Raw genomic sequence first — 24,774 nt, 5'->3', positions numbered from 1 at the left:
CACTTAATTTAGAAGCATTTAGGACACATATTTTTAGTTCTGAAATCTCCTACAAAAAAGCTAGAAAATAATTCAGCCATAGATCTTATTATTATATACATAATTTACTCGATCTCGATCTATTTTAAAGTCGTTTAAAAAAATCCATAAACATTTTTATGTTTTGTCATTAACAATTTTGTTTCATTTTTTACCCTTCGTGAAAATAATCCTTCAAAAATATTTCTCAAAATTAAGCCACTTCATATGATTGACATGATTGCTAGGAATGTAGGAATTCATTAATTCAAAATTTGAAAGTTCGTCAATTTGATCCCTGACTGCGCCAGGTATTTTTAACTCAAAACATTTTTGCTGGTGGTAATGAGCCGTTTTGTTCTACACAATTCAATGTTTCCTTCCTGGCAATTAATTATTTTTTTCTTTATTAATTTAATATATATGCATTAAAAAAAATCGGTCTCTGAATATTTATTTAATCAGAATTAATAAATTATTCGTATAAAATTATAAAATTTTATTTCTTATGAGATTATAAAAACAAATTTCAATATTCCTTTGATTTATTGAGACTACTTAACAAGGTGCTCTAAACTTTCTCAATTTCTTTTTAACCGTGTCTCATATTTTTGGTGAATTTAGTATCGTTCCAATCTATTTCGCCAGATCTATGTATTTTTCGTAATTAAATTTAAATTTTAAACACAAATTTACCCAGTTCTAAATTCTGAAATTTTTGCAAGAAAAAAAAATAATAAAAATACTTCAATAAGTCTTCCGATATCACTTTTAAAAGCAGAAGATTTTATAAAAAAAAAACATCAACCATGAAAATAATTCCCTTCAATTCTTACTTACAGATGCTGGTAACATTTTTTACGAACGATCAGAGAAACTTGCGTAATCCAAATATGGGAACTGTCACTTTATCATGCTGTCGCAGGAAGGAATACTCACCTAAAACACAGAAAACATACAGAAAAATTAGAATTGGTGAATATTCCAGAAATGGTGAATGTAAATTACTGTGCCAATTTATTTGGTGCCAAAAGCAGCCGTTTTACAAAGCACAAAAAAGATCAAAGGTGCCTTGAAGTAAAATATCTCACTCCCAGGACAGACGGTTTTGCGTTGCTTTTTTCCTCCGCAGTAATATCAGAAGCCGTCACATAAATAACAAATAATAGCCGAGGCACAAAAAATACAAAATTGATTCTGCGCCGAAAGTGCAGAATCAGCTCTCGGCCGGTGTCAAATTAAAAAGTGATTATTTCTGACTGCGCGTGGCTGGAAAAACTCGCAACGATTGACACAAAATCGAAGCGATTAATGGGCCCGCAGGCCCCCGGAGGCGGCTCGCCACCCCCGGCGCAGCGGTCAATTAATTTGATCAGCCGCAGACTTCGGAGTATAGTAGCGCGAAAATCTTGGCAGAGAGTCAAAAGAGCAGCCGCTCAATACTCGAGACTATCTTGGCCGTTTCTGCCGCTACTACTGCAGAAGACCAGTAAGACCACCCTTGCCGCTTGAGTAGGGCTGCCGCGGGGGCAACTGCGCCCCTGACAAGTCAAGTGCAACAAAAATATTTATTTGTTTGCCAGACAAAAGCAAATCTACACACGGCATCATTTTAATTTATATAGTTTTATTATATTTTATTAAATAATTTCTTTATCTACAAAACAGAGAAAATCTCTGCCTTATTGATTTAATTTTAATGTTATTTGTTTTCAATGTTTAGTTATTAAATATACAAATTAAAAATTTATAAAAAAAAAGTTATAAATTTACATTACAAAATTTTAAATAAAAAAGAAATCAATTGAATTAGATATCAAGGTTTGTGTTTTTACAACAATGACTTAGTAATTTTAGATCTCTGATTGGGTCAGTTAAAACGCTTCGCAACAAACCAAACCTGATCTGATTGTTTTCATTCTCAAAACTTCATAAAAATGACAATTTTAATTACATGAAATTGAGGGCTAGAAGAAATATTAGACTTTTAATTTATTTATTTTTAATTTCTGTATTAATTACCCAGAAAAAATGCGTCATATATCGGTAGAATTTCTCACACACAAAAGTGCTTTGTGATAATTCAATTGTTGTTTTTCTTTTACTCAATTCCACTGTCGGATTTGAATCAAATTGTTTCGCTAACTACAAAAATGTCTGAGAATAACTTATCTTAAATTGACCCTATCAAACAGGAGCTTCATTAAAGCTGTGCCGTCCCTTCGCATTAGTTAAATCCGGTTTTGCAATTCATTCAGCATTCCCGGCACCGTCCTTTGTTGTCGATACACGAAATCCGTTAGTAAATCGACGGCGGGTTTAAAAATAGACTGACTGTTTAATTGGCTTTTGTGTGTTGAAAGTTCGCGGCTTTTGTTCTTTCAGTGAGTTGGAACCTCAATCTAGAGTGACACCGGCACAAGACAAAAAACACGAGAACGACTCGCACAACAAATTTGTCAAGCCAAACAAGCGAACAGTTATGTTGTTTATCTCTGCCGTTGCAAAAAAAAAATAATAATAAAACACACATATTGAAATCAGCTCGCTCTGTTGAACTGCAAGGGGGTTTCCTTCCCAACAAACCAGCGAACCGCAAGGGAATGGGGCGATCCGATTACGTCTTGATTATATTACAAGAAGAAACGGTTCTTTTAAGAGAGAGATAAAGAAAAAACCTCCCACCCTATCCAAGTGTCCGTGAAGGATTGCAGATGTTCCATAATCGTCGTTATGCGCAGAATTTCATCAATCAGCCAGGCAACAATGAGCTTTTCGTGTTTCGGTGAGAATATTTCTGGTTTTAAAAGCAACAGTGGCGAATTTAAAAAGGAAATAACAGTAGACAACAATGGCTTTCAAGAATACTATTTCTAAATTTGTATATTAATTGTTTCTCATTGTTGCATCTCCTCTGGACGTTTACTATACAAAATGTTCAATCAATTTCCCTTTCTCCATCATTTTCTTTGCAGTTTTCACACAGATTGTGTCATTTTGAGCAATTTCATTATTAAATGCCCTTGTTATTTAAAAATTGATTTATACGGTGAACGATTCAGCTAGACAATAATCTATGATTATCTGTAAAATAACCCAAAAATTAATTGAAACATTTAAAGCGAGAATAAATAGCACGCTTAAATAGAAAAACTGTCTGAAATTTAGTAAATGTATTACTAATTACAATAATAGTTTATAAATTCATTGCAATTTAGAAAGAGGAAGAATAAAAAAAAAAATGATTTCAAAATGAAACTGAATGATTTTTAGAAAAATTTAAATTAATGTCAGTATTTTTCGGTGATTGTTTCAAAAGGGAAAATAATCCTGCCCTACATTTTTTTTAGTCCAGCAAAATGCACAAACTTGCTGATAATATATTTTGTCAATAAATGCTATTTTAAATAATTATTAGCTTTAAATTTAATAAAATCTGTAGATTTTAATTTGTTTTCTACGTGGATGTAAATTTCTGGAAATAATCTTTTAAAAAATTGAATAATAATTACATTAAAATGTTAATAATTTTAATTTGTCAATTCAAAATTTGCCAATTCTATTTTAACCATCAATTCTCCCCTCTTATTGCAAAAATTTCGTTAAACAACCATTAATTGTGCACGAATTAATCGGATAAATTTAGTAAAAATATTGCATATTGTCATGATTTATTTGAGTTATCCACTCAAGCTGCCTATCTGTCTCTCCAGATGTAAAGCTTGCCGGAAAGCAGAGCGCACGATAATGAGAGCACTTTGACAACCGTCATTTAACACCCCTATTCTCCTCCCTTTTAAGCGCGGTACGTGTCATTCCGGAACTTCCCTTTTCACGCCATCACCGTCGCAATAACCGGCGAATTTGGCCCGAAAATCAGAGGGGTGTGTGTTTGGTGGTGCGCGCGCTGTTGAATCGCGAGAAACAAGGGCGACTGTGAATATTTCAGACGTCTTGGCTGGCGAGCGCGACTGCAGCACTCGAGTCACGCAATGAGTGCCGCAGGATCAATGAAATAAACACACACACTCGCTCCGCATGTGAGTGAAAAAAAAACACAAAAAAAGCGAGACGACTCCGGCGCCGCCGCCGCTGCCGCGACACGGTTCACAATAACTTTTTAGTCGAGCTTGCTGCAGTCCGCTCTGTTTCCACACTGGAAAATCGGCCGCTCGGAAAGTAATCGGAAAAGTTTTCGGCTGAATGACAACAAAGGAGAGGACGTCGAGAGCCCCTGAACTGTACTCGAGAGTTTGTTTGACAAAAAAAAAAGTATTTGAACCGGTGACAAACGATTGAAATGTAACATATTATCTTCCGAACTCCGCAACCAAACGTATTTTATTCTTAATTAAATATTAAATAGATGTTTTGGAATTCTATCGCACTTGAGGTGTTCATTGGGATTTTCTGTATCATGCAGATTCAATAAATTTGCCCCCATCTTCACCAAGGAAGCCAAATTTTATTTAATCAAAATAATTTAATTTTGTATTTACATAATTGTTCAGTTGAATTATAAAACTAGTAATTGAAATTTTCCTTTTCTACTTATATTGCAAAAATGAACTTAATTTCATTCCTAAGACATGATCAAATAACTAATTTACATTAAATTTTCCTTCTCTTGGAGTACTACTAAATAAATATTTGAGTTTACTTATTTAACAGAGAACAGACAAAGTAGTCGGAAAAATTTAAAATAAAAATATGTATTAATTGCAAAAAAACATTTACGGCGATGCATTCAATTATTTAGAATGCATGTTGCAACTCCCAGAGAAATATTTGCTCTTATTCTACCTTTATCGATATCTTAAACACGTATTATTCGCTTATGGAGAAAAGTAACATTATTTTACTCTTAAAAGTATCACGAAAAGACGATTTTAATGTGAGTCTGAATAGTACTATAAGGACAGAATAATATGTCTTTAAGTCTTTCAGGTATAGGTCTGTAGCATTGCTAGGTTACCTCTTAAAAACATCTTATTTTACCATTATTTGATACTTCTTTTACTATTATGGGCCCTCATGGCCACTCGTATTATTCTAGTATTCTAGTTTTTTTTTGGTGACGTCACTCATTTGGTGACGTCACATCAGGGAATAGATTTGCATAAATCAGAGTAATTAGTTTTCTACAATGATTTTGTTTATTGATAAATCAACAAAAAATTATCACAAATTTTTGAGAAGAAATTGGCACTCAAGGAGACAATCAGGGAATGGAAGAAAATGGGCTTTGTCCTCATTGGAAAAAATTGTTTTATAAAAAAAAAATATATATTTTTTTTTGTATTTTTTAGCGAGCTCTCTTTGCTCATGAAATAGGGTCGCAGACCGTGACCAAAACTGGTAGACTTTTTTATGACAAAAACAATTTTTACAACCTCCTTGGAGGACTAAGCCCGTTATCTTCACTTCCAATAATCACAAAAACAGAATAAGAATTAGCAAACAAAGCACAAAGCTGCAAAGTTGTTAAGAAAAAGACATTCATTTGTATCTCTAAATACATTAGACCTTCCAGAATAAACAATGATTTATTTAATATTCGTACTAGTGCAAAATTAAGAAAAATCAAGCGCAAATAATAGGATTATGAACCTGTTACAATATTTTAAATTAAATGTATTGCGTAAAGAAAAGAGATAAAAAAGACTTTTATAAAGTATGATCATTGTCTGTTGGAGATGAATAATTATCTGCATAATATGAAATAGTTTAAAAATTTGAAAATTAACTGTTATAAGTTCAATAAATTCAAATTTAATTTCAAAAGAGAGAAAAAACTATTTAATTACATTACATACACATAGAATTGTTGAGTAGAGGAGAAGCATTGATGACAAGAAGTTATGGAGATTGTTTATGGCATTCAGTTGCCTTTCTTGTCTCTGGGTGACTATTTGACATCTCATTTTTGTTTTGTCTGAAAAATTGAAACAAGTAATTAATATTTATCCATAATATAATTCTAAAAAATTTAAAATTTATTTTTTATGTTAGAAAATTGCAAAAAAAAAAACAATAATTTTTATGCAATGAAACAAGCCGTAAAATTAACTTACTATAAATATGTGCATGAAAATGTGTTCTGTCCAATTCCATTTCCATAAGCAGCTTTTTTCATCATGGAGTAAGATCTGAAACCAACATAAAATAAGTAAATGTTTCAAAACTTCTTAAAAAAATTAATATATCATTTAATCGCATTCAATTAGTAATAAAAAATTATATATTTCTTTAGTTATGGTTCAACCGCAAAATTATTATTATTTATTTATTTATGTATTATTTCTTGCAGTTTTATTATTTTGAATTGCATCCCACACTCATGCCTGCTTAGCAATGTGGGATGCATGTTCCAAAGGGAGAGAATAGTTCTAGGCACCCTGACGCAGAGCGCGCTCGGAGCGCGTCAGGTGGGAAAAATGATTGACAGGTTGGCGGTTGGTCGTTACTCGTTATGCTTTCGGTAATTTAACCAACCAATTGATGTTTTAAAAGTTGTGTGCCTAAATGCCAAAGTTTTTATATAAAAGGGAATTTTTAATTCCGAAACATTTAATCACAACCACATATAATAATATAAAACCGAAATAATTGCCGACATAAAAAGAAAAATCTGGCGTCTATAAATCTCTTTTCATTTGCTTAGGAGTCGGTCAATAATTCAAATCAAAATTAATATTTGCTGAGAATATTAAAAAATTTTATGTCAGCTTACCTTTCAACCCAGGAAATCCATGAGTTTGCTGGTTTTGTTGCAAAAATATCGTTTGATTTATCGCTTGTGTATTGTGTGGTGTAGGCTGGTCGCTGCTTCTCCCTTGAATGAGGCATGGGCATGGGGCGAGCAAACGCGCGGACCGTCGAGCAGCCAGCGGGGGCGGCTTTTCGGAACAAAATACATACCTGAAGGTGGCTTGGCAACACGGCAGGGTCGCGTTCAACAAAAAAAAAAAACTCTTTTCGCCCTACACTCACAATCAGCTGCAGTCGCAGAGCAAATAAACTCGAACTCTTGGAAAAATATGTATCGGATTCAAAATAATCATGCTTCAATAATTTTTTTTTTAATTTACTGCAAAATGCAAATTTATGAGTTTGAAGTTTGAAATATGTGTGGCAGTGAAATTGAGTTTGGAGACCTCATTTTTTTAGCGCAATCAATTTAACAATTTTCAAAAATCTTTCAGTGAAAGTTTTAATTCATATTAATTAATTTAATTTCATATATACTGGAAATGATATTTATCATTAAACTAATTTATCAACAATTATTGGAAGTCGAACTGAAAATATGGAAAATTATTTTTTGCATCCCAAATTAGTTATTTTTGCGCATGCAAATTATAATTTTGCAAATAAGCCCATTTTATTTAAAATTATTAAATAAACACGACATTTTTTTCATTTAATTTATTTTTTGATCATATCATGCCAACAATTTTATTGTTCCGATTTTATTTTAATAAATGTGATAATTAAAACCAGTTTATTGCAAATATCTCACCTCCAGTGCAATGGAAATGGAAAAAATGAACGGCAAAATTTTTAGTATGATAAAATGTAATCCATTTTTCAAAAATCAAAATTTTATTTTCAATAGGGACAAAGCTACAAAATTTTGAATTCTTGCTCGCGTGAAAGGAAAATCCCAACCATCACTCATAGTAAGAGCGCACCCGGTTTTTCGCGCCGCCTGAATGGGGCGTGCCAAAAGTATTAATTACTCATATCTCAACTTCTATGAAGCCAATAACCTCAAAATTTTACAGACTTATATATTTTGGCCCTGTTAACCTGCACAAATTAATTGAAGCTATTCTGTCTCAAAGCAAGCAAGATATTCAGAAAAATCGAAAATTTTACCATATTCAGGTTAATTTTGCATCTTTCTACTGTCAGTAATATTTTTAAAAAAATCTCTAATATCTAGCATTTATCTGCGCGTAATAATATGTGCCTAAGAAATGTGTAGCCTTTCCTGATTTTTTAAACTTAAATTCCAAATAAGAAAAAACACGACAAAAATGCACAACTATAGCACGTGTTATTGAGAGAACGGCTGGCGGGAATGTTTTTAACAAAACTTTATCCGCTTTTGAACACAGACCTCCAGAATGTTCAAAAGTCATTATCTCAAAATATATACAAAATCCTAATTTTTGTTTTTTAAAATTACTTCTGATTTGTTTTAATAATTGAAAAATCCACATATAAAAGAGAATTTAATTTGAAATTTAATGATGTAATTCCCATAAAAATGGCTCAAATAGGACAGTGGCAAATAATTAAAAACTGAATTTAATTTTAACGGCACTCCCCATATGATCTCCAAACCGAGAGAAGAAATAAAATCTTCCTTCGCGAGGCCTCTCCTATTTTCGCTCAGTGCCCTGAAGCTATTTCTATTGTGTCCTTTGTCACTGTCATCTCTCGCTCGCTTCCTCCCCTATATATGTGGGTCAAACAAATAAAGTGCACTGCCAGCGAGCAGAATGAATGAGCGCAGCGTTGCAACCTACTCTCAGGTAGGAATTGCATCCGACCTTTCGGATGCAGCACCGTCTTGAGGTGATTTCAGGCACTTGCTCGTATTATTCTGTTTTGAACAAAATAAACATTACCACCCCCGTTCCCTGATGCGCAGGCAAGACGGCAATGCACCCTTGTAATGCATGTTGCATATGTCTAAGTAATGGTTTAGATAAAAAAAGTTTAGATATTTATGTCAAACTTTTGATTGTTTAAAGTTGAATTCCAATAATTAATATAAATTTAATTGCTTGATCTTCATATTAATTTTAGAAAATCTGACGGATATGCTTTTGATTAAAAATTTATAGGGCTGACAAAATAACAAAATTTATATAATAATTGTTACTTTTGATAATAAATAGTAGTGTGCACTGTGAAACGCGCCTTTAGCACTGCGGAAATTAGTCAAAATCTTTAATCTACATCGCGAGCGTGGCAATATTAAATTCTTGAGCGCACTCATATATGAATAACTGTGTCTTTTTGGTCAATAAAAATATTTTGATAATATAAATGTACTACTATACAAAAAAACTGTTTAGAAGAAATACTAAACAACGCCTTTTTCTATACATTTATATACACACTAGTCACACTAATTGAGAAATTGCACAAGCGCACTTGGACAATTTGTTGTACGTCATGATATTGGCTTCTGCAATCATATGATACTGATTTCAAGATTTTATAAAGGTAAAATAATATTAGTTTAAATCATGCTGGAATATTTCTCTTTTGGAATGTGCCTAGAAGAATAGAATAAAGTTACTTTAATAGCTCAAAAAATAAGGCGTAAATAATATGATAGTAGAAGAGGAAAATAAAATGAAAATAAATGTACTTTATTAGCCAAAAAATAAGGTGTCTCTAACATATTTGTCAAAGAGGAGAATAAAACGAGAATAAGATGTTGACATCAGGGGCGCTAGAGTAGGCAACCTGCATCACACAAAGTAACACTAAAATAAGGTGGCTTTAATGACACTTTGCTAGAGACGGGTAGAAAAATAATGTGTCAGAATACTACAATAATGTTACTTTAAGCAGAGATTCTCACTATAATATGAGTATAATGCGTCGATAATTTTAATATAATAGCAGTTCGTTTTCTGGGAGAATTTTATTAATGTAATATTATAATATTATTTTTTGGCTTTTAAATTTTTCGCACAAGGTGGTCCTGATTTATTGAACTTTTCCTCCACCTTGTTGGCCAACAGAGCGGTTTTTCGCAATCGCAGCTCCTCTTTTCTGTCGCGAGCGGCCGTGGCTTTCTATTTTTTACACCTGCAGCTTAATTCAGATTGGCAGCGACAACCTCCGTCTTTAAACTGTCGCCGCCTCAAAATAGCCCCTCGGACGCCCGGGGGTGGTCTCGGGGTGGTTGCCGGGGGCGGTCGGAGGCGGCAGCAGCCGGAGCCACCCCCCGCCCGCTATCTGGGTCAGCCAATCGATAAGCGCCGCACGCCCGTGTGTGTAAAACTCTTTGACTTGCACGCCCGACAGGGTTGCAGGGAATTTGTTTGCAGCCACTGGCGCGTTGGCTAAACTCTCAGACAACTTTTAAAATATTCAAAATAAAAGGTAAAACCAACGGAAAATATGAATATGAAGATCTAATACAAGAGGAAAATTTGTGATTTCCTGAAATTTTTAAATATACATTTCAGAGTATTAATTAAAAAAAAATTTAAAAATTCCAGAATCAATTATTTATATTCAATATTTAATTAACAGAATTTTAAACGACTTCCACATTTTTTTTAAAATACTATTTTACATATTTTAATAAATTGCTAATTAATCTGGAAATTATTATAAGTTGACATTACTTTGGAAGTGACAAATTAATTCATCATTCAGAATGCAAGTCACACAAAACCTCCATTTGTTTGTTGTTATTTAACCCTGTTTTAGCCAACTAATGAGGGAACAACACCAGCAGGATATTTTCAAGGGTACACACGGCGAGAATAAGAGAGAGAGCTTTTGTTTTTTGGCCGCCTCGCCCCATTGTGCGGTCGAGACAAAGTACGCGCGGCCCATTGTTGTTGCTTGATCACCCCCTCAACCCTTGCTCGCTTCTTTGATACGGCGGCGGCGGAGACACACCATTTTGCGGATCAAACAACTCGAATATCTCTCGCTCCGTCGAGTTAGAATGCCGCCCCAACGGGACACGGATCAGAATTTATTATACTTGTTCGATTTCGATAAGCATCAGCTTGTAGGCGAACAATCGAATTTGTAGAGAACGCCAAAGACGGTGGAATTTAATTTGAAAAAGAAGAAGAAACAATGTGGTTTAGTTTTCTTAATTTTTCATTGAAAGCATTTGAAAGTAAAAAGTATTTTATAATAAAACAAATTTGTGTTAGAATTTAAATTAACTGAAAATTGATTCCCTTCTTTTTCCATACGTTACTTGATGATTTGATATTTTTTTTCAGTTTCACTACAAAATTCTAGGATATTATACATTATTTAACTGGAAAATTTGTGACACTTATTCTTTATGATAAAAAATGACAAAAACTGAAGAATGCTTACTATTTTATTTTCAACGCTGTTGCCATAAAGCATTAAAAATTATTTATAATGCTTTAAACAGCTTTAAATTAAATTAAACTTGAAAAACTATTGAAAATAAATTTAAATTGTATTGAAACACTTTCAAGACAAATTAGAAAAAATAAAATAGCGGCTTGATAAAGTCCTTTCGCTCTAAGAACATTCCACATTCATATATTCATTTGTTTGTTGGCGAATCATAAGTTTATGGAAAGGTCTTTCAAAAATGATTTTATATATTTGCTATACCGAAATCTATAAATTAATTTTTAATGATTTTTAATTCAATAATTTTTTTTTGACAATTATTAGAAATTTTAACCACATTGTTGCTGTAAAAACTTTGATTCGGCTGTCACTAAAGAGTATATAAGAAAGATGGCCAATTCAAAACAAATTAATTAAAAACCGTGATTTTAATTTTCAGGAAACCTATTCCTTAGAGATTGAATTTAATATATAAAAATTAACACTGCAATTTTAAATGAATTTAGGTTAATTAAGAAATTTCTCACTAAAAAAATTAAAGATTTCTGTGAAAATTTTAAAAGATTCTATTTAAAAATCAATCGTGTAACAGACCTGCCTGAATTGACTTTTTTATAGGTTGTTTGGCCCAATTTCAGGGGTTCTCCGGCCGATCTAAAGGGCCGCGTAAAATTGGAAGAGAGCGTCGTCGGAAATGGCGTTTAATAAAGCGCAGCATAATGGCTCTGCAGAGTTTGTGTTCTATGAATAAATGTGTGTGTGTGTGCGCGCGCGAGTATAAAAGCGGCCAACGCTCGCACATATGTTGTTGTTTTATAATATAATGCGAAGGCCCCGCTCGCCCGCTCGCACACATTGTTATAAATATGGGCCGAGTGTGTGTCTGTATAAATTTTATTTCCGAGCCGGCCTCACAGCAATAATATTGATTCGGCGGTGCGGCGCTTTCATTCCCGCTGCCCATAAAGTCGCGGGTACCGCGAATTATTTGTGTATACTCGAGGCTGCCGCGCTCGTTCAAGTGGTGTCTGCGATTTATTTCGGGCTCAACAGTGCATCAAACGTTAATTTGCCGCCGTAATTAATCCACCGTGGCGCCGTCAAAATTCGGCTTAAAAGAACAGCTCTGCAAAAATAAAGAGTATATAATAAACCTCCCAACAATGAGCCGCACGCTCGTTAATTAATGCTGCTGCTTTCGTTTCAAATTGGTCACGATCGATTTTTACTTGCAAATTTTCAGCTTCATTTATTAAGTCAATTTAAACAGTTAAATTTATTAAAAATTAACAAGATTTAATTTAAATAAATTTTCAGAAATTCCAATTTTATGTTTATTAAACTAAAAAATATTTAATTATTATTATTTTATGTTTTTTATGTATTTTATTGCCCTTTAAATGAAATATATTTGAGATCAGAAAACCTTCCCTTAGAGTATTGAAAAATTAATAATTTATTTAGATTTACTCGCTGACTGTAAGTCAAGAAGATAAAAATTTAAATAAATTATTTGGTATACAAAGTTGATGTTGATAATCATCATCATACACACAAAAATTCGGACATTGAAAAATTAACTGAAATTTAATTTGTGGAAAAAAGTCCTGCGAAATAAGTTGACTTTATAATTCAGTAAAATAATAATTGTGAGTGCTTCCTTAAATTAATCTCACAAGTTTATAACAGATTTGCCGCTAAATATTATTACATTTAATTGATTTTTACCTTTTTATTATAAAATTTTAGATTCAGAGTATCAATTTTTGTTGAGAAATGAATATTCAATCCAGATTTCTTTTGTTTATTGAATTATTTTTGTTGGCGTCACGACCGGTCCTCCTTTGCTCCCTTTTCAATTTCTGCACCGCTTTTCGCTGCACCCTTGGGCTCTCGAGGACGTGAATATTTGAACTGCGCAATCCTTGCTACGACCAGTTAATATTTAACTCGAGTGCGTGCCTCTCTCTCCACTCTATGCTCTCTCTCTGTTGGCGTAGAGCACGAAAAAATTCTCGTTTTCGCAACACATTACAAACTCTTGAGAGGGATTCTGTTTTGCACCCTCGACTTGTAGAGCTTCTCGAAAAAACAATCAATGAAGCACAAGTACAACAAAATACACATGAGCCAATATCGGTACTAACTCACTTTCTGCACTTAATTAAATTAAAAGATAACGTACTGAGAAAAAAAAATCAGCAAAAAGGCAATGCACTCGAAATACAGAAGTGCAGAGGAATGTTTTTATTTTTTAATTTACAAAAACTAAAATACTAACTTCCATCATTTTTAATTATTTTTAATATACGAAAATGATTTATTTTTGTGTTTGTTTTGGCCAGACGTGTGGTCATTGGTCACGTGGTGTCGGGTCAGGGGTCATGTGAAGAGCACGTGAGGGTTGCCGTGGCAACAGGGGCGCTCCATGCAGGTGAGAAAGACAGAAACACCAAAACACACACGAAGAAAAAAAACGCAACAAAAACACAGAGAGGCTGCAAGAGTTTAAGGAGATAAGGAGTGAGTTTAGAGAGAGAGGCGCACACACCTTTGACGGGATGTGCTCCTCAGTTTGGCCGCCGAATGTTTGGTCGAGTCAGACCGGCTGGATGTACATGGAGGAGAATGGGTTAGTTTTTTTTTTCATTCGAACATTTAGAGGCACAACTTTCAACACACAAAAGATTAGTCGAAAGAGATAAATCGGGTGCGCCTCTAATGAAAACTATCGATTTTGTTGAAAATCACGCGAGCTAATAGAATTAAAGCTGGCGTTTCAGGTGCGTTTTTTCTCTTTATTTTTCCCCTCGCGTTCGGACACGTAGTGTGTTATTACCGTGACGACTTTTACAGTTATTGTGACTCGAAAATGTAAAAATGCAATCGTGTGACATAAAACTTCTGTCTGCCCAGCAGCTTTCGTACATTTTATATTATACAGAGGGAAATCTCGCAATGGACGAAAAAATGAGACTCCCTTTTCACTGGCTGGACTAACTTTTAAACTTTTTATGGGCCACTTTTCGGCAGTTTTTCGTTCGTTCCAATGGTTTTATTGCTAGAATGTGTGTTATTAAATTAGTCACGTTGTACACGTTGCGGCATAAAATAATTTAAAATGATGAAACTTGAGCTCATTAGTTACTTCGCAGAAGGAAGATTTAATTCAGCAATTCCTTTAAATTAAAACTCGATTGTCCGGAGATTTTCGCAATTGAGATGGGCTTTTTTATTATATAGTATTGATTTTATTTAAACACTGCCAAATTGCATTCTGTAAACATGAAATAAATGTTGGATCCAAGATATTTATACAATTTATTTTTACATTTTAAAAATTCTCTATGAATTATTTAAGTTTATTTAGCAGTCTGTCTAAAAAGTTATAATAAATGGGAAATTTTTCATAATTCTGCTAAACATTTAAAAAAAAATGCAACTGCTTTTAGATATTGAGATGTTTTTCCCGTGCTGCTGACTGCGATCAATGCTTTCTTGCTTTAGAATCTCAAACGCTTTTGTCTCTCAGGAATTGGTTTCTCTTTTGCTTCCACGTTTTTTTTCTCACAACTTTGCCGCAACCCATTGAAGCAGGAACGTTTTCGCCGAAAGAGAGCTGACCCATTTATCGTGTCGGTGGCCGCCGCTTGCGATTTGAAAAAATCATTTTCCCAGGGCTAAACGACACGTCTCAACTTTTTATCACGGAGCCAGAGCGCCGCCCGAGAGCGGAATGACAATGAGCCCTCAAGAAGTATCACTTCTTCTTCGCAGCAAGAAAATTTTCCACTTTCTTTCTTTAATCGCCCCTGAAAAACTTTGGCACACGCGGGTTTAATTTCTCTTTGCCCGCAGAAAGTGGAGAGAGGACGATCGAGTCGAAATAAATAAATTTCCCGCAGGCTTTTAGCGAAATGAAAAATACGCCGGGTTTCCGAAGGGGCGAAATAATGAAACATATTTACGTACGCGAGAGGGCTAGAGCGTCTAGTTGATGTTCATATGGTGGGGCTCAATCAATTGATCGATTTCGGCAGAGAGATCGAAAATAGTGTCGTCAGAGAGGCACACGTTCTCTCAGTCAGTCAGGTATAAATACAACCACGCACACACCCTTGCCGCTCAATCGGCCCCAACGATTCTCTATTGCCCCCTGGCCACCCCTATTTCGCTCGTGTATGCCGCGTACAAAGAGCATTCCAGATCGACTGCCGCCGAATTTAGGAGCCAATAATTTGGCCATCAACTTGGAAGGCTAGTGGGCCATTTCCCTTTTCGCCCAAATTTTCTCCCCCTCCCGCCCTCCCGCGCATATATATTGCAGAATAAGACGGGAACGTCACAGGGGTGCTTTAAAGTTGGGGCGGAAAAACGAGCCACTTTAATTTATTGGCTTTGGCACAAACGCGGAGACGATTTTCTCCCAGAGATTTACAAATTCACCCCAAGAGATGGAAGGTTTAAATAAGATGCAAGTTACAACTTGAATAAAAGTTAGAAATTTTGCAAATTTTGAATATTTTTCAAATTTGAAATTTATTATATTTAAAAAAATATTATTTTTTTATAAAAAAAAAAATCATATTTAATTTTAAATCGTTTTTGAAGTGTTTGCCGCAATTAATTAAACGAAATTCAAGATTTTTTCTTGTTGTAAAATCAATTTGATTAATTTTTGGTGATTTTCATAAATTATTTAAACCTTCCCGCGAATTTAAAATCACGCATTTTGTGAATGTTCCATCACAATGATTGTCATTCAATTATTTTTCCAGTTATATGAGTTTGGTGACCACAACGGAGGCGGTGTTTTGGAGGCAGTGTGGGGGTGGACAGTGGTTAAATCGCGTACCTGGAGTAGCGGGAACCGCTCTCGTCGCCGAACCCGTAGAGGACTGCGGCCATATCTAAGTTCGCTCATGAGTGTTGGACGCGGACCCCGCGGCCCCCGGCCGGAGGCATGTCCTCCTCCATGCGGGTGTGGGAACAGCACTACCGAGCCGCGGCGGGCCGTCGGGGGCGGACGGGTGACCGGCCCCCTGCCGGCCGCCAGCCCAAACTCGGGCGCTGCTTTGGTGGCGCGCCGTCGAGGTCGCTTTAAAGTTCCCCGCTCTTTCAATTCCGCCGTCCCATTTATTCAATCTGCGCCCTTTCCTTCACGCTCGGCTGCGAGAAGAGAGCCGGGCCGTGGATTTCGGTTCCTTGTCACGTCGGGTTACGGATTTCGCGCCCAAGGACGCCGAGCAGTTTTGAGCCATTTGAAATATTGATAGATTAATTTTTTTACAGTGTACTTTTCCAAATTCAATTATATTGTTCTATGACGATGCAACAATCATTTTAATTTTTGAGAAAAATTTCTCAATCCTCTGAATTTATTTCAAACTATTTGGTTAAATATTTAATTGAAACAAAATTACAGTCTTTTAGTTCAAAGCATAAACTTTTTACGAAAAGATAGTTGATATTCATAAAGATTGTCATTGGGCCCTGAAAAGGAAAATCTATTGCAATCCAGTTTCAATTCATGCGTTTGTTATTAAAAATTTTAATCATTTTTTGTTAATTTTAACTAAAGGCAATTAATTAGGGGAGAGTTAATTAAATGGATAAAATGAGTATGCTGAGTATGAATATGGAATTCCAAAGTAATGAAATGAAATTCAATGGAAATTAACAGTCACTAAATAGGCTTCTTGCCAAGCACTTGGGGTACGCGGGTTGCATACTTCAACAAAAGCAGTCTTGTAAAGCTTATCACGACATTCGACCTAAATAAAGTGCCAAATTGTTAACTTTTAGTCGTGTGTGCAGAACGGAAATATTCTTCAAATTTTTAAATGACCGTCATGTCTTTTAAATCGTAATATAAATAAACCGAATATCATTACATTCAAGTTAAAATTGCGGCAATTTTAAAGCTCTTGGGTGGCAGTTAAGGACAAATTTTACGATTCTTTTGATTTATGGCCATTTTAACATCAATTATATCACTGCTTGTTTCACGTTTGTTTACGAAGAGCTCTGCAGTGAAATCAATATAAATAGTTCATATGTTTGTAAATAAGTAGGGTAAAATCGTCTGGCCTTTTAAGATGTCACATCATTTTATAAAGTTTATCATTTATTTACATCGGATTTGATTTATTTGAATCAAAAAAACTAATTTATAAAGTTAATAACAGCACATACGTTTCTACTCAGAAGAATATTTGTATTTAAAATTTAAATAACTGAAGGTCAATTGAACAATAAAAATTATAATAATTTAAAATATAAATAAAAACAATAACAATAATTTAATCTTAATTAATTGAAAATTAAAACAAGGAGACTAAATTTTGAACAAAATTAATGGCAAACTTGTTCATATAAACTGTACTTACAACAATAAAATTTTTAAAAATTATAAATAGTGTAATTAATTTCAAGCAAAAAATTGCAAATTGATACAAAATTCATTTTTGTATATTTCTGATTATTTTTATTCGCAACGTGTAGTTTATTGTTCTTTCACTAGCGCATCACTATCGATCTGCTTTCTATTTTTCTTTACTTTCGGTTCAGGCTGGCGAAATAAATAAATGCACACACGGCACAAAGGTGGGGCTGTTATTAAAAACGGGCGCCACAATAACATAATATTGCCTCACGTGAGTTTATGTGTGTGTTTCTCGTTTGGAATAAAGTACGCCACTAAATGTGCCCGAGAGCGCGCGGCGAGATCAGAGGTATAAAGAGAGCGCGGTCGCAGTTCCTCTCCAGTGCAATATGCTTCGCTTTGCGCACTGCAGACTAACCACGTGTTCGCCACGTGACGTCACAACACCAGCAGCACCAGCGAAACCTAGTCGCTGTTAATGCCTGCTCGGTGCACTAAATTTTTATGCTAGTTTTAATCTTGCAGAGTTTTAATGCGTTAAACGAGAATGTTGTAAATTTCAGTGTACTAAAAATAAGCCTGCCAAGTTCATATTTTAAAAAAATAGCGCGTTTAAGGTCATGTTCCAAATTTTTAACTTCCCAGATCTATTAATTATTATTTATTAATCACTGTTAGAAAAGAATATTTAATTATGTGTATTGTATTAATGTGCAAATAATTGTGGGGATAATAAATTAATTAATAATTAAATAATATTCAAATAAAATATTTTTTATTGTGATTTTCTTTCTTGAATTCATTAGTACCAAATGATTTACTGCTCAAAATTCCTATTCAAGTTAATAACAAAAAATCTCTTGCAAGTATGGACGCTGTGAAAAGTAATTTTTTTAATATTTAATTTTTATAATAAACTATTGTTTGCTATTTTTATATTTTCCATTATTAACTTATAGAAAGAAAAGCTTCTTTGTTAAGGACTTAATATGGTTGCTTAAATATTTACACTGAATTTGTCATGTCGATTTACACATGTTAGTCTACAAGCTAAAGATAATGAAGTCAGTCGTCGTATTAGCATGTTTTCCTAATCCTCCTTGTGACCAGGCCGCTCTGACCCTTTTGTATCGAACGCGCGCGTCCTTAATCGCATCTTCGCCCACTTCTACTGCTTATTACTCTAAGCAAATTCGGCTCGGCCCTCGCAAAATATGGCGCAACTTAAGCCGCCTGGGCACGCACTTGTCACGACTTGTGCGGCTTCTGTTCCGCCTTAAATACCCTCACATCTCACATTGTTTTCCCACCGCAGTGCATAGCTTCGTTGGAGGGAATTATTCGGAAAAAAATTCAAGCTAACGATTTATGTAATAATTAATGCGTATGCGGTTTTCAATTAAAGTTCAACAAATAAAATTTTGGACAAGTAACTTATAAGAGACGAGCTTGTAATTTAATTTTTTTTAGACTCGATCAATTTGCTACTAGCGTACCTCTTTTTGAAATTCCCCTTCATGTAACTGTTGATGAAGGTATTGCCGAAATAATCCGTCATGGCAAACATTTTGGAACGATGGCCACTGCCCGCCCGCGCCCCGATGTAAAGTGAGGCCGGGAATGTGTGAAAAGTGAAAAAAGGTCAGCTTTGGGCCACTTGCGAGGCTTCAACTGCGTATCTTAAGGTGCGCAAAAGAACTTTCGGCAATTCTTTTTGGCTGCTCAATTTCTTGGAATCCCCATAATTATTTTCACAGTTAATTGTTTTGCTAATTACCTTTTTGGTACTTAAAATTAAAGGTCAGTAATTACCTATATAAAATAGCTGAAGCCTTAATTGCTTTAAAGATTATTTTAGAGAATTTAAATACTTTGGACGCAATGAAAAAAAAATTAATCCTGCCTTTAAAATTCAAATTTGGAGTGCAACAAACTCTTTATTTACAAATCAACCATTTTTTTATTATAAATAAAGGGATAGATGATATCGATTCTTCATTTTATATGGAAATATTTAAACAAATTAAGCTTTGAAGGTGCAACGTTAAATATTAAATAAGAAGCAAGTGTTGAAAGCGCACGTAAAAGCAAATTTTATTTCCGCCTCCCTTGCAGCCGTCACCAGGCAGGGAGGGTTTCAATCGTTCAGCTTTATAGGCCGAGTGCGAAATTCTGCTGCATTGCTTAGGCTGGTCCTAATATATGTCTCTCGTCTGTTGTCTCTGGCGGGCGATTTGAAATTGCATTGCGGCAGTCCTGTCGGCCGGGTCGATAGGTGCGGATGTTGTGCGTGTGCGAGAAGTGCGAGAGTGCTCTGTCGTGCCGGCTGCATAACCAAGCCATTCACTTTCTTTTTCTCCAACAGCTCTCATGAGTTGTGTGTTTTTCACTGCTCCTATAGGCAGATCGCATCTCGGGCCGACTGCCACGCTGGATTTGCACCCCGCACGCACGCAATTCCGATTCTGATCTGTCCGCAATCCGACCAGTCAAATATTTGGAACACAAAACCCCGGAAGAAAATAAACTGTATAGCAAGAAAAGCCAATTTGAACTGTGCCAAAACTAAAGTTTCAAATTCAACATAATAAAATTTTCTCTCATAGTTTTTTTTTTATATTGTTTCATAAGATGAACTTCTAGTATCTGCTAATTTTTTTCATAAAAAACCAATAAAATTGAAAAATTTCAAATCTTCCTGATTCATTTTTAATTTTTTTCCTTTAGCAAAATTAATGAATATTATAAAAATTTATTCCAATGATATGGATATTGAATTTTTAAGTTATAAACAAAATTTATTTCAGCGGTAAACAGCCCTTTGACCATAAGCATTGCAGTGCGAGCGTGGCGGCAAATTGATTGGTGCTGTGCGGAAAATTTCTAAAATTGTTTTCATATCATCAGTGAGGTGAGACTGTCTGCATCTGACTGTCCAAACCTGTAGGGCGACGAGTTCTGCTTCTTTTTCCGCAGAGGCCTGCGGGCCTGCTGGTCCATTTCCGTGGATCGGCGGGGCATCGGGCTCACCAGGGTAAGGTCGGGCTCGAGCTCAGCGAAACTGCATTGCGAGGTGTTGCGCGGTGGGGTGTCCAATCGCCCGGACCCACCCATCCAAACTCACTGGCTCCTCGCACGGACACAACTGTCGGACAGTGCGAAACTCTTACGTCGCCCAGCGAAGCAGAATTTTTTGCCCCCCGACCGCCACCAGGGATTATTTGGAACGTGAAGCAGGATAAATTAATATTAATTACTTAGTTTTGGCAACAAAAACTTCATTAATTTAAGAAACACTTGCACATATTAAGTAGTCAAATCAAGTCTTTACATCAATGGGAGTATTTTTTTTTTTGGTAATTTTTTATAAATAAATGGAAATTTTAACAACCATTGAGGTGCTTAACAATAAAATTTTTATGTGTCTCTAATTAATTCCAAAAAATAATTAGTAATAATAATAATTTGTCTATATGTATAATTGAGGGATACTTGATTTTTCTGTCAATTTCAAATGAAAATTAAAAATACCGCGGTAGTTAATAATTATTACAATTATTACCTGCACACACTTCAATTCATTCAATAACAAAATAGGATAGGATAATTTAGCCGAATTTAATTTAAAAATCTAAATTTAATTGAGGAAAATATCTTTTTTAATTAACTCATAAGTATAAATCAACAGGAGTAATGCAGATGTCGAGCTTGACAGGCTACGGCTGGCATTAGTGTTAAAAGGCCTTTGGATTTGGATCACGGCCCGATAGAATCTACGAATAATGCGGCGGCTCAAGACAAACGTCGCATTTCGAGTCTCTCCTTCTCCGGGTACGAACGCGTGTCACACAAAATTGGCCTAATTGCCCATGCAAATTGAAAGAAAGCATAGTTGTGGATAAAAATGGCGTCCGTCTCGCGTGCCTAGGCTGGCTTATTGCGGATGATTTACTCGTGTCTGCGCGACTCGTGTGTCAACATAGGCCTTTTTTCACCTTGACTGCCGCTGCCTGCAATGCTCTGTTTTATATCTGAATGCGGTATTTTTGTAAGAAAGGGACACAAGAAGTTTCGGGACACTCGCCAAATAAATCAAGAAAAAGTTGCCAAACGAATTATTATTATTATATTGCCTGCGCATTTTTAAAAAGTCCGCAATGTGAAAAACGTACGTCGAGTGCGCGCGTTCTGGGAATTTTTTTTGTCACGTGCTCGATTATTTTATAATATACAGAGAGGTAGGGAGGGAAAAAGAGATCTGGCGGCCGATTGTGGGCCCGGCTGTTTTCTCACTCGCACCCACATGGCCAACCGTACGGAAAATCCAGCCAGCTTGGAATAATAACAATTGAACCGCCGCGGCTCCCGTGCAAACGCGCCGATCTAATTAATTTTCGCGTGCGCAGATTTATGCTGGCTGCGAGTGGAATTAAAGCACGGAAGATCAATACTCCCGAGAAATGGCATTGAGGAAAATTTCACTAGGTTAAATAACAAGCAGGAAGGAAATTTTTTGATAATAATAAAGGGTGCCTTGGAATTAAAATTAATGAATAATTAAAATAGTTGTACGAAGAATAATATTGCAGTAATTAAATTTTAATGTTGAACTTAATTTGTATAATTTGAACTGAATGCCTAATTTTTTAAAAGATAATTGCTTTGAAAAATTTAAAATGATAAAAAAAAATTGATTTCAAATTAAGAAATTTAAGACAAAAATCTACGCTATTAAAATGAAAACCCCTGATAATTGAACAGTTTAAAAAAAATAATTACAATTAAACTTACTCAATAAATATCTTAATTCAGCCAATTTCTAAAATTGCTAATTCAAAACTCCGAATTTAATCTTCTATTAAATTTTGTAAATTTTAATGAATTAAATGAAAATCATAAAAGCCCTGGATTTTGAGATCGGAAAAATAATTAAAATCATCAGAGAGAGTTTCAAAATGGAACAAATTTGTGCCAAAGCCAAGTGGAAAGTGTGTCAGTGCGAGTGAAAATTCGGCCGGAAATGCCTGGGGGCGGCAGTGGAGGCCTGACGGGCGACCCGGGGGCGGCGGAGGGCTGCAGGTACCGAGGCGGCGGCTGAGACACCATGGTCCACTCTGGTGCACCACACTGCACAACCAACACACGAGCAACGTGGCGTGCCAATCGATAAGGGTGGGGTTGTGCCAAGCACGGGGGTGACCAACCCCTAATTAGCCATGTGCGCCCCCTCGGAAGGACGGACGCGCCCCGGGGACGACACCCCTTCCATCTTTCGCACACGCCGTCGCAGCTGACGGGCGAGCGAGGAGAGGAAAACGCGTGCGGGGGTGTCTCTCATCCTCAGGTGGTTGCGTCGGGAGTTCAAGTCACCCTCTGTGGCTGCAGCGTCGAGGGATGGGGCGTGCTGATGGGTGCGAATGAACACTACAGGCTGGTGGTGATTTTTGCAATGATTTTTTTCTTCCTAATTTTTTTATTAATTTAATTTGATTGTTTCCTTAAGTGTCAATTCCTTAAAGTGAATCAATTTTATTTAATTACACCCAATAATAAAATGAACAAAATTATCATAAACAAGAATAAACGACGCGGCTTCTTTTACCCCACTAAGTGAATTGAGCTAAATTCCACATTGGCTACGTCAACCGTATCGTTGCAGAATACTGCAATGAGAAGGAATATTCTCATTTGCATTGAAAGAAATTTGATTGTTTCGGATTGTTTTTTTAATTTAAAACAAACAATTTTCAGTATTTTTAAATTATTTTGAAAAAATTTCTAAATTACAACAATAAAAGAAGTAAATAATTGCAATTAATAATAATAAATAATGAATACCAATAATTGTTATTCAATAAAATGTAAAAGTATTTAAGAGACGATGTTTAAATAAATTAAATAAATAATTAAAAAAACATCTGATTGTAAAAATAAAAAACAAATGATTAACATTTGATTACGGAAAAATTACATTATGATAAAAACCAAGAAATCCCCAATAAATTTTATTCGAAAAATTTCAATTTGTGACCTTATACAAGGGGAGAGTATTGTCTTAGGGTCAAGGTCAACCCAAGAATTAAAAGTGAAATCCATACTTATTAATTTAAGGTCAAGGCGTAATTTATAAAAGTCTAATTTTCAAGTTCGGAACAATTGATAAGAATAAAACTCAACTTACTTTTCTTTTTTCTTTCGGCGTTTCATGGGCTGCGACCCCTGCTGGACCGCGTACATTTTTCCCAAAAGGAATCGCGCCCCCAACCCAACGAACCCGGCTCGCTTGTCTATCGATACTGACCGCTTCAATTTTTCACGCAAATATCCACCATAAGTCTTCCAAATCCATTTAAGCCGCGAGAGTATAACGATCGAAATATTCATGTCACTTGTGCACTGTGGCGTTTGAAAAGTGCTTACTCAGTTTGAAAAAAAAGAGAATATTTATTTATTATTATTTTATATAGAAATTTCCCAATTTGGTATACGAATAGAAAAACATCGCAATCCTTTGGCCTGTTTTTTTCTCTCCAAACGTCACTGCTGATCCAGATATTGTGTGCGTTTTCTAATAATAGAAGTCGGAGCTTAATTGAAGTGTCATTAGGATGAAGGCCAAAACACACTAGGCGCGCGTCTTTCCTTTGAGCAGTTGTAAAAAAGCTCTCTATCCGAAAAACGGTTTCAGATGTGTAGCGGATCCAATCAGACTGAATGTATAAAGATGTCAGAGGCAAAGGCTTTTTTGATGTGTGTTCTAATAAAAGAGTGGCCTTCATTATGTATTCTGGAGCAGCACTTTAATAATAACTCGACACCTTCTGGCACTAGACCAGTCCATCTGAGCGAGCTGAAGGCAACCATCAACTGATGACGCCTGTTTGCGCTTCCAGTGACGACACAGCAGCTCAGTCGTTTCGCCCCATTTGAAGCCGATTATTTTAATATTCGGCGCTCCTCCCTTGATTGTGTATAATTATTTTTGGTTCTCGCACCTCTCTGCCAGCTCGAATGCTGCTGATAAAATTTTTTCAAGAGGATCAATAAACAGAAGTGCAAGAAGTGATCGTTCAATTATAAAGCTGTCAAGAACTTGTTATTTTATTTATTATTGCTTGGAATTTTTCTGAACCTAATAACCACTTATATTAATTAAAAGCTGCACTTCATATTTAATTTTTTGCGTACTGTATTCGCCCTAATAAATTCCAATAAAAACAAAAACAAATCAGCAGTCTTGAGCAAAATATTAAAGCCTTTGA

At 35.2% G+C, this 24,774-nt stretch overlaps 1 protein-coding gene across 7 annotated transcripts in view; it reads right to left on the bottom strand.

Annotated features, from left to right (window-relative positions):
* Positions 1–24,774, bottom strand: part of LOC132205585 (potassium voltage-gated channel protein Shaker-like) — an 89,075-nt gene that overhangs the window by 26,887 nt on the left and 37,414 nt on the right. For 2 of the 7 annotated variants that reach the window (XM_059634723.1, XM_059634718.1), the window contains exon 2: positions 20,454–20,657. The exons of 3 other annotated variants lie outside the window; for them this stretch is intronic. In XM_059634723.1, coding sequence (XP_059490706.1) covers positions 20,454–20,626 — 173 coding nt within the window. In that variant the 5' untranslated portion in view covers positions 20,627–20,657. Of the gene's footprint in view, positions 1–15,982; positions 16,112–19,008; positions 19,140–20,453; positions 20,658–24,774 lie in introns of those variants that run through there. 2 more of the 7 variants (XM_059634719.1, XM_059634721.1) reach the window with 2 other exon arrangements.

This window comes from Neocloeon triangulifer, unplaced genomic scaffold (assembly GCF_031216515.1).
Source record: "Neocloeon triangulifer isolate White Clay Creek 2 clone unplaced genomic scaffold, ASM3121651v1 ptg000003l, whole genome shotgun sequence".
NCBI classification, from domain to species: domain Eukaryota; kingdom Metazoa; phylum Arthropoda; class Insecta; order Ephemeroptera; family Baetidae; genus Neocloeon; species Neocloeon triangulifer.
Note: the sequence above shows the minus strand (reverse complement) of the source record. Positions and strands in the feature narration are given on the sequence as shown.